Here is a 15,996-nt window from a genome sequence, read left to right as displayed (position 1 = left end):
AATAGTATCACTTAATATTGTGACTGTAATACAACGAAACATTAAAATTTTCATATACTTATATATAAAATCAATATATAAGTGTATCCACTTTGTTAGTTAATATGTTTAAATACATATTAACGTAAATTTTTTTAATACTTTCAAAATACCATAAAACACAAAGAAAAATAATTATAAAATAATACAAGGGAAACACGATATTAAACGGGTTGAGCTTACATTCTACTGTATATATATTTCGTATTTATACTTATGTATATTCCGTTATATTATATGTATAAAAAAAGATTAAGGTTACGATAAGTTACGAAATATAGTGAATTTTAACGTGTTTATCGACAGTATAAAATATTTATATTTCAATCGAAAGAAATAAATAAATACGAAAACATGGCAGTGATTAGATATTAGTGAGAAGTTTGTTTAACAAACGTTACCCGAAAGCTTTGAAGATCGAATTCTTTTACTTATGAAACGAACGTAGAAGTATATATATATATATTGTATAACGCGCGATTTATGAAATTATAAAATTCATATAAAAATTGTCTAAGTGAAACAATCTTTAATTATATTCACTTCGATACCCTGGTCTCTGTAGTGACCTTACTAGGGTCTGGTAACCTAACAACTAATTGTGCTCCGTTTTGCATTGGTCTAGTTCCATTAGGCGTATTTATTTTGTTCATCGGTTGAGGTGCCGGAGGCAATACTTTCTTCGCTCCGCTTAATTTTGGCGAGCAACACTGTTTCTCGTCGAATTCATTTAAATTGATATTTGTCGTTTGATTCGGATAGATAGAGGTCTTCATCGGCGTACCGTGTTCATTGAAGCAGTTTGGCCTCTGCTCGATGAGATTTGTGTTCTGGAAGCTTGGTGGCAACATCTTGATACCATTACTGTGGTCGTTTAGATTACAGAACGAAGGTTGTTGATCCGTGTTCGCTTTGAAGTTCATATCCTTCGGATCGCACTTATATATTGGTGCTGATAACTGTGTGGAATTGGTTTTATTTGTGCTTTTGTGACTGCTTCCGGAATAACTGGTGATAGATTCGTTACAGAAATCGCTCAGGTAAGTTTGGTTTATGTACCAGTTGTGCAAACGATGATGAATCTCCGGGAACTGCGGTCTGCGATTAGCCACCTCGTGCCAGCATTCTATCATTAGACTATAAATCATGGTTGGACAATCCTCGGGACATGGCAATAATTGCCGTGATCGAATCATGTCTATTACTTCTTGATTATTGTATCCGTAATATGGCTGTAAATTAAGATATATAACGTTTAAATATTTTATAATGCTTAATGTTTGGATAATTTTTTATTTTTCCTATAACATTATTTAGTTTTTATGATCTCTTTCCTTACCTGTAAACCGTAACTATAAATTTCCCATAATACAACTCCGAAACTCCATACGTCAGACTCTGTGGTAAATTTGCCGTAAAGAATTGATTCTGGCGGCATCCATCGAACAGGTAATAGACTTTTAGATTGAACTCTGTAGTAATCACTGCTGTATATATCACGAGATAAACCAAAATCGGAGATTTTTACTGTTAAGTTATCCCCAACTAGGCAATTCCTCGCGGCTAAGTCTCGGTGAACATAATGATGACTGGCTAAATATTCCATACCTGATACGAAATTGATTTAATAAATTGATTTTGATTTAATAAATTTAATAAATTATTGTACAATTATTGTACATCGAAACTACATCGAAAATTAAAATCTAACCAGATGCTATTTGTAATGCGATGTGCAAAAATTCCGGTTGTTCCAGAATTTTTCCGTTTCCATTGTTCAATGGAACGTCTGATCTTGGTGAATGGCAAATGAGAAACTCGTGTAAATCCCCTTGGGTCATGTACTCGAACAACATGCACATTGGTTCCCCTTTTAGTATTACGCCCAGTAGGCAAATAATATTTGGATGTCTTAGGTCTGTCATCAAATCAACTTCCCGTTTGAAATCGCTCTGTGTTTTTGGACTTGCATTCTCTTTCAACGTTTTCACTGCCACGTAAATTGGAGATTCGCATTTATTGCCCGTTTGTAATTCTCCCTTATATACTTTTCCTATAAAAAGTTAAAAAAAAAAAAATTATAGTTTATTGTACGAGATTTGAGAATATATATTATTTTGTGTATATGTAATGTACACAATATGTAATATACCGAAAGCTCCTTCTCCAAGTTCTTGTAACAGTACAACATTATTAGTAGTAAATTGTGGTACTTTATTGTTGGATGTTCGACTACTGCCACTACTTAATGTTCCTGTTCCAGGTGTTGTATTACCAGGACCAGCTAAAAGAGAACTCATTTCCATAGGTTGGGTTGTGCTTCGCCTTCCATCATATATATTTTTGTCACATTGTATACCGGTTAACATCTAATATATAAAATATAAAGTATTTTAAATATACTATTAAATATTTAAATTTTACATTTATCAAATGTATAATGTCTAAATGTTAGATGGAATCTTACTTTATTTGTTGGCAAATGATTCATTTGTCTTCTAGATTTCTTGCTTCTATAACAGCAGCAATAACAGACCAATATGGTAACAAATCCTCCTGTTAGTACAAAACCAACGACTGCATAGATCCATAAATTTTCAACTGTAAATAAATTTCCATTCATTCTGAACTCTTATATTATTGTATTTTTAGTTCTGTATAGAATGAACGCAACTTACCACATTTAGGTATATTACAAAATTCCTTTTGTGGTTTACTATCAACATAAACATAACACCATGGTTGTAATTCTTTATCACCTGGATTGCGACAATACGAATGCTTTCCAGCTAATTCGGGATAATCGGAAATCTGAAGATTAAATTCACCATGTGACCATTGCATACATGATCTTCCACTAATACTTGTTTTTACGATTCCACGATAAGATTTTCCGCTTCCCCAGTAACAATAGTCATCTATAATTAAAAAAAAAGAAAAATGATTTCATTAATTATTATAAAAAAGAATTTAAAACTTACATTATTAATTTTATCTTTTCAAATAATAATATATTGTTATTATTTAAAAAAATATTAAAAAATTAAAAGTACATACTTTCCTGTACATTGTTTCCTGAAGAGATTCCAAGAGTTAAACAATCACGAGCCTCGGGGGTATCTTCCATCGGTAAATCTGAACAATCAATTAAAGGCACTTGATGTCCAATCAGTGGATGTCTTTTAGCAATTGCATATTCTTTTTTACACAAATCATTCTCTAACATTTCACATTCTTGTCGACAGATTCTTCGTAATTTACGATTGATCTCTATTCTATTAGATGATTGTGTTTCACCGTAGCTTTGATTTATTATTTTTTTATTGGAAGTTTTTCCATCTTTATATGGATTAAATTCTGAGGTAGGACCTAATGTGGGACTTCGTTTTTTGGGAATATCATGAGCTCCTGTAATATCATCTGCATCATCTCCATCATCCATATCTCTTGATAAATCACCTTGATTCGAATTTAAAAAATGAAATAAACTTGCACTAGCTTCAGAATTTTTAAGTTTAAGAATACTGTCAGGATCACGACATATTGGAAATGCAGAAAAACATAATGATGGTTTTGCATAACCTTCACAATTTGATGAAACTTCACTGAAATATAAAAATAGAACAATTATTTTAATATGATCTGTACAAATTTTTATACTATATCATATATAAATTACTTACTTTGAGTATTTAATAACACCAAAAGCTTTCATCAATTTATCATCAAGTAATTCTTGAGTCATTGGATATGGAATATAAACAGATTGATTTCCTAAAAATTGTGCACATGTTTTTCCTATGTATACCTAATAGAATAGAATAATTTAAAACTTTAATGGATAATTCATAATTTAATAATGAATTAAATATATAATAATTTTTATGTACTTCGCATTTTCCTTCATGATTGTCTTTTCTGCCAGGAGATAATTGCATATTGACATTTCTAAGGCCGCCGATTGTATGAATGTCGATAGTATTAGTTTGAGAATTAGTTGGTTGTGGACTTGGTGATAATATACTAAATGGATTTGTTGATGCCAAATGCGAGATATGTGGCGTTGACATTCCAGTCCCTGAGAGGTCTAATCCATCTCCAGGCCCAATGCTATTGACAACAATACAAAGATTATTATAAATGTTTGAATGTATTTATTCAATAATATAAAAAAATTATAACAAATTTGATAGGTTAGGAATATAGAAAGTATTATTATTTTCTAAAATAATATATTTACATCATAATGCAAGCATATACATATTCATTTTTTATACAAAATAAAAATATTAACTTTTTAGTTCATTGCGTGAACATTTTATGTCATGATTTTAATCAAAATGAACGATCAGTTTTTTTCAAAACATAACCTTAATACAGCTACTAATAGATAAAATAAATACTAAATTACGAAAAAAATGCTTTAAAATAAACATAAAATCATACAAATTTTCGATTCTTTATTTAACATACGTAAATTACATTTTTTTATTTATTATCGTATAAAATTCATAGGTATTTTTTATAACCTCACTGAAATCAACAAAGAATGATCACCTTGTTTCTGTAATATTTGTAACATTTTTTTTGACACTATTTATACCATGTACAAAAATACATGTATTATATAACAATACTAGGTACAAGAGTAGCTTCATATTTATAAATTATCTATCAAAATTTTAACAGAAATTTTATGTCATTTGACATCACATTCAGTGTCCATTTGTAAACTGACGCTAATTGAAATTTTTGGCGGTTAAATAAGAAATTATGAAATAGAGTCTTTTTCAAAATGTCTTTTTCAAAAATGTATTTTTTAAGATAAGTAAAAATATATAATTATATAAATTTTGTAAATAGTTTATATACCTAATATTATTTATCTAGCTAGTATTGTTACAAAATATGTATATTTTTTTACATACTATAAATAGTATCAAAAAAAAATGTTACAAATGTTAAATTGTTTAATATTTTTCAAATTCTATCTAAGAGTTTTTTCAAAGCATTTTAGTTTTTCTTAATAAGAAATATTTGAATTTCGAAATTCAATTCATTTTTAATATAGAAAACATTATTTTAAAAAATTCATTTGCTTTACGTTTGATTATTAAATACAAATTTTAAAAAATGTCAAAAATTATTTCAAGATTATCCTAAAAAATAAATTTTAGAATGGATATTTAAATATATCATATTGTATTAATAAATAAACTTGATATTTACCCTTCAATGAAATCACCACCACCAATCATATCCGGAGAAAATCTATCATCCGATGTTTGACTAATGGGATGATCGGAATGAATAGGAACTGTAAAATAAATTATTATTTAAATTAAAAAACGTTCTCTCTAACAAATATAATAATAAATTCAATTTATATTTCATTTCTGTGAATATCTTGTATTTGAAATACAATCGAAAAATAATCGCATAGTGATCCTAACAATATGATACTTTAGTTTATAATAATGGATCAAATTGAATTTGAATTGAAATTGAATTTTTCTTTCTTCCTAATATATTTAAGGTATTTTCGAAGAGAGGATAAATTAAAAAATTGCTCTTTTTGACGCTCGACACATCGCGTGATCTTTTTAAAAATCTCCAGGTTTGAGTGCGAATGCAAATCTGTATTTGTAGTTACAATTTATTCATCTTCTTCCGTCGATGCTCATGCCTTTATGTTGTTATAACAGATTTTAAAAGAGTTGAGACACGATGAAAGATACTGTTCATTCATTAAAAATCCTCCTGCCGTCAAATTTTTCAATTTTTCTGTTTCATTTCTTTATGTTTTTCCTTTTCGTTATTTTCCTTTTATATCTTCATTTCTTTTTTACCATATCCATGGTTTTGTCTATTTATTTTTTTTCTGGTGTTCTCTCTCTTTCTATTTTTCCTTTTTTCTTGGAGATAAAGAGAAAATAATAACAGTTTTAGTTTCATTTCATTCGAAGAACAGGATGAACTTCGTGATTCGCAGCGAAATTAAATGCAATAAATGATATCAAGTTATTATAACTTTTTAGATAGAAATCTTTTTGTTTTAGTTTCCTCATTTTTACATTTTACAGATGTAAAACATTTTTAAATTAGTTTTATAATAGAGTTTTGTTGAAATCAAATTATTGATACTATAACAGATTCTCTATTGAATATTTGAATATGATTTCAACATATTTCTTTGTGATTTGTCTATTATTATTTTATAATTTATTTCCTCAAATTAAATTAAAATTAATCAATTATTAAATATTATTTTCGTAAATATTATTTTTATTCATACATATTTTAATTTATTTTGTTTGTTTAGTTTTGCATGATTTTCATAACATTTTCCTTAGATATAATGGGGAACTTATAATTTATAGGGAAAATTTAAATTTTTAAAATATATATTAAATTACGTGCTGTATATGATATGTTAAAATTAAAAATGCAGCGATTAACATGTACACATTATATCATTATTCGATCAACGTTGAATTGCATATTCAATTTTTATTCAATATTTAAATGTTGATCATTGTTTAAGAACAAAAAAACAGAATTTTATAAAATTTTATAGTAAAATCATTTTAACGTTATGTATAATAATAAAATGTGAAATATATGAAAAAATAGATATATTCAAATATTTCATCTATTTTTTGAAAATGAAAACACTTTAAAAAGATATAAATATTTCATGATAAGAAAAAAATATCTAAATGAAAAATAAATTTATTTATATATATCAATCAATCATTCATTATTTGTAAAATACAATAGTCGACGTAATTCAATTTTAATATAAAACGATAAAATAATAATCGACGATAAAATCCAAATAGACATAATAAAATATTCCATTGTATATCAATTATTAAAAAAAAAAAAAAAAAAAAAGAAAAGAAAATATACATGGAAATTCCACTTTAAATATGACGACGAATAAAATACACAAAGTTAAATCTAAATAAATTTATCAAATTTCAAAATTTAGATCTATTATATTTCAAAATTCCTTTTTTAAAAAGAAAAACATGTTACATCAATATAATTTCATTTCGTTTTTAATCATTTTTTTTTTTTTTTGTATTATATTTATGCGATTTTTAATGGAAACGTAAAAAAGTCGAACTAGATAAAGGATATAAAAATAAAAAGAACAAGAAATGGAGAAAAAATAGAAAAAGTCGTAAAAATTTGTGGTCTCGCGATGCTTTATATTCACATAATAGAATTTTTTACGTTGCTTCATGACAACAAAAACATAATATCCTGTATCGATTCTGTTTTGATTTCAATTATCTTTCATTACCTGGACATTGTATGATTTCCGGTCGCGAATTTGATATGCAATGTGACTCAAGCTTCCGCCTGTATGGATCCATTTGATTTATCGAATAGCATTGACAATGCGCGGTCATCATCGCGATACTTCGATCACCGTTATTCTTTTTTATCACTTTCCCTCTTTTCAATTTCGATTGAAAAGGTTGCCGCGCGGAAAGAGAGGAAATGAATCTCGGTAAAATCGTGTGTAATTCGATCTAGAGAAGATTTGTTGACGTTTCGAAATATAGTTGTATTGAATATTGCGTGAGGTTAGAGTAAGCATTCTATCTGAGTGAATGTTTTAATAAATTATTTTTCTAAAGCCATTAAACGAATCATGCGAATTAAAATTTTTCCAAGAGAAATTTTGATTAGGATTAAAATGAACCATGGTTTAATTAATTGCCATTCTTTGTCATTTTATTATAATTGAATAGCTTATAATTTTTAAAAGTATTGAATAAATCACGCGAAATAAAATTTTTTTTTAGCCTTTCGAATTCTTTTGTTACGAATTGACTTCTATGTCACAATTCAATAAGATCTGTAAATTATAATTATATATTTGAGAAAAGAAAAAAATAGCTATTTTAATAAATTAAATAAATTTTTAATAAATGCGATGATATTTCATCGTGAATACAGTTAAAGATAAAGATAAATTAAGGATAAAATTTCCACTAGATAGGTATCAGAAATAAATATCAGAATAAACGTGATAAAAGATAAAAGATAAAATTGATAAAAAATTGTATTTCACGAAATGAACTTGAAAACGAATTGTCAAATTATTTACGAATAAACGACGAAGTGAATGGAAGAGCGCAAGTAGATAGAGTAAGCTCCAGATGCGAACGGAACGCGGGGGTGGGATTATTAATGACCTCGAGTTGTCTTATCTTTTCCATTTCCTGTTCGAGATACATAATACGTGGGTCGGACACGTAACCGCTGCTGCATCTCTCTAACATAGTGCATTCGACTTTGCCACGTACGATCGCGTGCTGGAACTCGTTTCCACCGATAAGAATTCCTTTCTTTTTTTTTTTCTGTAACGTACCAATGCATTTATCTGTATCGCATCGCGATACACATCAAGAATATCTTGGAATATTTATTATATCACCATTATTTGTTCTTATAGGTATATAGATTTCAATAAGTGTAATTATAAAGCAAGATAATAATTATAATTAGATAAATAATAATTATAATTAACATTTTAATATTAATTAACATTAATACATTATAATTAACATAATTATAATTATTATTTGTGCGATAGTTTTGAAAAATCAAAAAAAGTTTTCGAAAGTTTCAGGAGATGTTTGCTCTTGAATTAATATTATTTGATAAAACAAATTTTGTAAGTATTAATAACAAGTTTGATATTAAAACGAAAGTCAATATTGCAAATTGTAGTTTTAGTAATTATCTGTATTGTTTAATTGGAAGATGTAATTTATGTAAATTAGCAATTCATTAATATTATTAATTACTAAATTATTATGCAAACGAATCCTTGTTTCAAGAATATTATATTTCAGAAATATCGTAATACGTATGTAATTATAAAATACATACAGCAGGTGTTCATTAATGATAAACATAATGATAAACATGTATCGTTATCGAAAAATGAATATATAAATAATAACACAGCGAATTATAAAAATATTTTGGTGCATCGTAAATACATTAAATTCTTACTAAAACTTATAAATTACTATAATTATACCCTTGAATCAGTAAAGAATATCATATATTAAATTCCTCTGTACAAATCTAATGCGGGAATGGGAATTAAAAAATAGAAAAATTCTCTTTAGATCTTTTCCTTATAAAAGAACATACAGTTAGAAAAAAAGTATTCCGATAAAAATAATAAGTTATCCAGGTCTCGATAGAATCTGACCATCTCGCAAATTTTCACCGAGATCTTTCGTAAGGATAGAAATTACGATTTGCGGTTAGGGATGAAGATAGCTCGAAGATCGGCGCGAAAACTGTCGAGGAGGAGAGGACAGAAAAATTTTCGGCCGGCCACGATGATGAAATAAGCCATTAAGTCAGCTGGGGCCTCGGGTATAATATCAAGGGAAGGAACGTAATCTCGTCTAATGTCGGGCAATGAAACGTAATAGCATAATGTATCACCGCGTATCGCCTGGCATTCTTGCTATGTATACCGACTTCTCTGCTAAATTATATGCAAAATGTTGGGTTTTTAGAGTTCGCTCCTTTCTGAATTCTAATTACTTTTTCTCGCGCGCGCTTTTAACGGTTACTAGAAAAACAACGGCCAACCAAGCCGGAATAGTTCGCGTTTGGAATTAATTATCTCGCGGAAAGATGACGTTTTCGGAATCTGTTCTCGGAATAATACAAATACACGTGTTCCCCGACCGTTTTCGAGAAGAATTTTAATTAATTTTAAAGGAACGGAAATGGCGAATTTTTATTTCGTGGATGATTGTTGATCATCATTAAAATTGTATTTTTTTTTTGAAATTATCGAATTGATCTAATTAATAATTGGAAATAGAGCTCGGTATCTAAATATATAATATACATAAGTAATTATAATTAAAATTATATGGAAAATAAATAAACATTTCTATCCTAAATTCTTAAAAGTTAATATTATTTTTCCAAAAAATAGGTAACTTCATAGTAATAAAAATAAAAAATATAAAAAGTACATTTGGTATCAAATATATTTTTAAAAAAAATAGAAAGAAAAGTCCAAAGTCTTTCGCAAAATTGAGAATAATATAAGTCATTTTTAATATTCTATTCGGAATAATAAATTTAAATTCCTTAATATCGCCAGATACTTTATTATGAAATAAAATATTTGATATTTTCGATTTCCTCGATAAATTTCGAAATTTTAGTAACCTTTTTGTCGTCTCTTGACGAGCATCGATTATTTCCGGAGTATTGTTTCAAGGAGATTCAGAATAAGTCAATTTTGCTAGACGTGAATCAGATATACATAGACGAATGTAAGAAGCGTGGTTGGAGATCACGTTTGTCTTTGATAATCAACGACCATCTCATCCATCTTGGTCAAAGGGTCAACACTTTTCCGTGCGCGACACTCGCGACTACTCACTCCAACGAATACATTATTCATGAGGCTGGCGTGGTAAGTGTTGTCCAAAATTCAATTCAGTAGCCCACGAAGGCAGCCGTGTACGTGATTTGCCTTCTGCCGGACTTGAAATCCTCGTTCTTGTTTCTTTTTTTTTTCTTTTTGTTTTTTCTTTATTCTTGCTTTTCATCCTTGCCTTTTTTCTCTTCGTTTTTTTCTTCTTTCTTGTTGCGCATTCTTCTCTCTCTCTCTCTCTCTCTCTCTCTCTCTCTCTCTCTCTCTCTCTCTCTCTCCCTTCTCTTGTTCTTTCATTTCTTTCAATGTTACTCGATTAATCGACCGGCGATATCGGGGATGAAATTGTTATCGATCAGAATGAATTAAGCCCGGGTCCGTTTTGTTTCGACTTTTTCCTGTCTTCCTTGCCACCCTTGTTCTATCCTTCTCTTTTCATTTGGTTTTTTCTTTGTCCATTTTAATTGGAAGTCTCGCGGCTGACCAAAATGGTCGGGGACGGAAGTTGTTGGATATTGGAAGCAACGATTGCGATATTAAAATCCTCGTCGTGAAACGATTTTCGATGTCTGAACCGTATCGGGTGTCTGATAATTCTTCGCTCGCGCGGAAAATTCTTGCGATTATCTCTTGTGAATCCTGATATTCCATTTGAAATATATCTATTTAATGTTCAGAATAATATAAAAATTATCATTTATCGAATTGAAAATTTGAAAATTCGAGTTATTAATTATTATTAATTATTATTTAATATATATATTAAATATTATATATATTCGAGTTATTAAATTTATTTCTTTCGACATTTGTTACGATAAATTTCCACTTGTTTGAAAAAAAGAATCATCTTGGCATATAGTCGATTAACTTATTATCTATATACAAATGTTCCAACTTTCTGTATATTAATTATCTCTATCATATTATTCTCGTATCGATTCTCGAGTATATTGTTTAATAATAATTGTTTAATAATATAATTTAATATAATTAAACAATTTAATAATATTATTAATTTAATAATATAATATTGTCCCAAATATATTGTCAATAAATCAGCACAATCGTTTAAAAAAATAAAAAAATATGGAATAAAATTTATCGTTTGAACATGTAATTGATAGTTTCGCTTAATCAAGGGAAAATAAATCAAAATTAACGTTTTTTTTTCACTTTCTTTCTCATTCAAAATTCTTACAAATTATTGAAATAAAATTAACTCGTCGAGTATCCTCTATAATTCACACACGAAATTAAAACGATCACGATTATGGTAATCTTACAAAAGATATAGTTATTTTATAATTATTGTAAATATAACAATATAACTATAATTTTAACATTATAATTATAACAATATAATTAATTTGCATCGATAATACACGCGATGGAGGTTCTAAAATCATCATAATTTCACCAAGAATTCCGCGGAAATTAGATATAGATGGCACGTGTAGGATAGATTAAAAATACAGCTGAGAAAGGACGATCGGTATGGTCAGCCCCTGGCACATCTAATTTCCCCGTAATTTCGTTAATGGGCTCCAGTAGTCCCATGATATAATGCCATTAACTACGCTATTAAATCGCTTTTATCGCATCCTATCGGTATTCCATTAATATTAATGGTCGCGCAGCCTCCTGATCGGCGACATTTCGACGTGTATCATTTCCGCTTTAAATCGGGACACGCATCATTGAGATTTAATTCTTTGAGAGGAAGTTCGATTTTATCTATTATCTGTGATTTTCTGATAATTAACTTATTAAGCATATTATAGGAAAATTTAATAATATTAATGATTTAAAAAAAATTGAAAGATAAAACTCTGTATGTCTTTTTTTTTTTTAATTTTTTAATTTGAAAGAAAACAAGATTTTTGTTTTATTTTTTGTCAATTTCGCGTATATATTCCTGAAACCTGAAATAATTTTATAAAATTTAAATTGATTTCGATTAATAATGCAAAAAAAAAATCGAGTAAAATTTACAACTTATACAGAATTTTTACAGATAATTTTATTAACTCTTTGAATTTTTTAAAATTTCTTTATAATTAATTTCTATTCAATTTTCTTTCCTTGAAATTCTATCAAAATCTTACCAAAATCGAGAAATACGACGTTAAATGAAAAAGAAAAGTGGAAAGAAAAATAGAAAATTCAAAGACGGCAATTCTAAAGTTATGGTAATTCAAGATAGAGCGTGCAGGAAATTAGCCGAAAATATAACTCGGCAGGCGTGTATCACCCCTTCCTTACTGCTTACCAGGCCGACAAGAATCCATAGCCGAAAAATAATCCTCCCTCGGTCGGTCATATTAAACTAGATTATGGCTCAAAGCTGCACGAGGAAGTTTTACCTTAATATTATTCTATGTCCGGCCAATGGCTAATCCCCATTAGCGAAATTACATGAAATTATAATAAAGCTTGCCAGCGCCGTTTCGTCGTTAAACCTTCTCTATTTTGGTAGCGTGTCTACGCGAAAATATCTAAGGCTTGTGTATGCAGATCATAGTTAATACGAGGAGCAGGGGTTAATATAATATTTTCATGAGAGATCTTATAGTATCTCTGATGACCTGAACGAATTAGGCAATTTGTCAGAAGTGTGTTTAATGAGAAGAAAATAGAATATACGAAAAATACGTGTTATATATGAATTATACATTTTTATTCTATTGTAATATTCAGTTTAATATTGTACTTTATTTTCAATTTCTCATATTATATTCAATTTTCAATTTTATATAATATATTATATAATTGTATAATGTTAAGAGTAGAGTGATAGAGTTTTAAATAACACATGAAATAAAGAAAAGATAACCAGTAAATTCTAAACTATCTACACACTCATTCAGAATATGTTAGGAATTAAATAACAATTAATGTAAATTTTTTGTACTTGAATCACACTTTTGCCAATTGTTTAATTTAGATTTGTTTCCATATTTTGTCATTTTATCACAAAACATGCAAATCGTTTCCACCGATCCATTTCAAAATTCATTATTTTTTAATCTTGTCTTAACGAGTGACTTTTTTGGATTTTCAATTTTTCTAAACATCGATAGTACGTCGCAGTTGCGGTTTGATCAGGAGAATTGATCGGACAATGTTTAAACGGTTTGACCGCGAATATTTGCCTTTACGCCTGAATTCATCGATGAACTTTCATCGTTTGACGATTTTATTTCCCTTCTGACAAGTAATTCTGGCGTTTTTATTTCAATTGGAGAGACAGGCTGGTAACGAATGATAAGGGTTGATGGCTGCCTGTTTCATTAAATCGTTCTGTTTTTATTGGAAAAAATAATTGACATTTATCTTTGAAGTTTGTCCCATTTTTTTCTTCATTTTATTTTTTTTATTTGTAAGATTGAGATTTGTTGAGAATTTTTTTAAATATATTTTTTTTTAAATATATTTTTAAATATATAAAATTGAATAAATCAATAACATTGAATTTTTCAGTTTCAGATGACAAATAATTTTTTAATGGTTTTTCATCTCGTTCAACTTATATATATATAATTTATTTGTAATTCATTTATTTCTCTTATATTTTTGTAATTCATAATTTCTCCTATATTTATTTGAAACTTTTATATTTTAAACATACATAATTTTCAATCATACTTATGTTGTATTCGAGGTGTTATCATACACCATCTAACGTGTTAATACAATCTGTCCTCGGAGTAAAGAAGTCTGGACACCAATAAAGGTTTAAAAAGCTAATTTGCAAGTCAATTTCCACCGTGGTCTTCGTTTCTCTCTTGATTTTTTTCCTCAAAGAGAAATTACTTTTCAATGAATCGATTAAATTTGTATAAATTTTATTTATCTATTTCAGATACGATATATTCTATCATTTGTGATTACTTTTTTGTAAATGGATACATTGTAATGGATACATAAACAGCTTTAATAGTTTTTGTAAGATAATAACAATTAATGCATTAATTATATTATTTTAATTATATGTTAAAAAAACATATATGATCTTCACATAATCTATATTAAATTATGAAAAATCTATTTGTCAAAGATGAAAACCTAATTTGCAAGTCAATTTCAAAGAAATTTCCTGATGCAATTTATTTCTGAATTATTTATTTGTTTCATTTATTAAAACAGTTATATTTATAAAAATTTTATTTTCATAATAAACTTTCATAATAAATTCCATGATCTAAATATGAATGATAAAATATCGAATTAAGTCATTTTGTATATTTATATTAATTTCGATAACAAAATTAACAAAATTAAATATAATAAAATTATCAACTAAAAATTTTAATTATAACACATATTTTATTTTATAAGATATATAAGATATAAGATATTTTTATTAATCATATTTTAATTAATATTGTTTTCAAGAGACGTTGAAAGTTTCATTATTAAGAATTTGGCCATTCGATACACCAATTTAATAAATTATTGCGATGGATGATGGAAACTATATACGCACGTACACGGATTGACGATCGAAATTTTTAATCTATCGGTGGTTGGATGGGTCGTCAGGAAGGATCATAATTCTCTTCTCGTTAATTGGAAACACTTCTGCGGAGGCCTCAGGCTAATAATTCTCGAGCTGATCTTTTTCCTGGATTATCCTGGCTTCAGGCGAATAGTTCCCGTTGGAAATTGCCTCCTTTAGTGACGCCATAATTTTCGTGGAATTTATAGCTGCTTCGACACCCTTGGACATAGAGCGGACTCGATTTACCATAATTCGTGTAAAATCGAAGATTTACCGTATATCCGTGAAAGGGTCTTCTCTTTGATCGTTATATTTTTTCCCTCTTTTTGGTGAGTAACTGTCGAGGAAAAGAGTTTCGACAATTTTCTTTTTAATAATCCAATTTCATGATTTAATTCGATCGAAGGAATTTAAAAAGTAAATTTTCGAAAGATTGTACGTCGATATATATGAGGAAAGAAAAATGATGAGAATAATTAAAGAAAAATAATCTGATGTAACAAATGAGATAAAGAGAGACGAGATTATGAAATGAATCTGATGTACAAAAAAATCATTGTATATATTCTTAGTTCTGAGCTCACGAATGTTTATTTGATTTTTTAAAGGCATGTAAATAATTTTCATGTCTTTTTTAATGAATTTTTAACGAATTTTTACAATATTTTTATATGTAAAAAGCACATGAAATCCTATCCTAAGATATAACAAAAGTATATTTCATCTGTGCTTATCACAAGCACGCCACACGAAGTAAATAAAGCCTCAAACAGTTGGCCATCGAATTAAATAAGAACAGATGCTGGCAAATGGAATTTCGACATAATTCGCGAGAGGAGAGTTTGCACGCAATGCATACGTAATTAAATTTTATTTCACACTTTTTCTTTTCTATCTCATTTTCTCCACGTTTTCCGACATTTTCGACCGCGACCGGACGTCCAACGTCGAAAACGAAGAACTGTAGTTTCCGGCCGTGCATTGCAAATTCCGCTTATATTGTCCCTACGAT

General features: G+C 28.2%; 1 protein-coding gene across 2 annotated transcripts in view; it reads right to left on the bottom strand.

The window, feature by feature from the left end:
• Positions 1 to 223: 223 nt before the first annotated feature.
• Positions 224 to 15,996, bottom strand: part of LOC122711777 (tyrosine-protein kinase transmembrane receptor Ror) — a 276,507-nt gene continuing 260,734 nt past the window's right edge. The window contains exons 5-14 of one of the 2 annotated variants that reach the window (XM_043930820.1): positions 5,269 to 5,356; positions 3,930 to 4,149; positions 3,723 to 3,847; positions 3,097 to 3,644; positions 2,718 to 2,957; positions 2,507 to 2,640; positions 2,192 to 2,408; positions 1,751 to 2,092; positions 1,379 to 1,647; positions 224 to 1,271 (exon numbers count right to left, since the gene is read on the bottom strand). In XM_043930820.1, the coding sequence (XP_043786755.1) occupies positions 579 to 1,271; positions 1,379 to 1,647; positions 1,751 to 2,092; positions 2,192 to 2,408; positions 2,507 to 2,640; positions 2,718 to 2,957; positions 3,097 to 3,644; positions 3,723 to 3,847; positions 3,930 to 4,149; positions 5,269 to 5,356 (2,876 nt within the window). In that variant the 3' untranslated portion in view covers positions 224 to 578. Of the gene's footprint in view, positions 1,272 to 1,378; positions 1,648 to 1,750; positions 2,093 to 2,191; positions 2,409 to 2,506; positions 2,641 to 2,717; positions 2,958 to 3,096; positions 3,645 to 3,722; positions 3,848 to 3,929; positions 4,150 to 4,596; positions 4,723 to 5,268; positions 5,357 to 15,996 lie in introns of those variants that run through there. The other variant, XM_043930821.1, reaches the window with a different exon arrangement.

This window comes from Apis laboriosa, unplaced genomic scaffold, assembly GCF_014066325.1.
Source record: "Apis laboriosa isolate Shangri-la unplaced genomic scaffold, ASM1406632v1 scaffold188_cov152, whole genome shotgun sequence".
Lineage (NCBI taxonomy): Eukaryota > Metazoa > Arthropoda > Insecta > Hymenoptera > Apidae > Apis > Apis laboriosa.
Note: the sequence above shows the minus strand (reverse complement) of the source record. Positions and strands in the feature narration are given on the sequence as shown.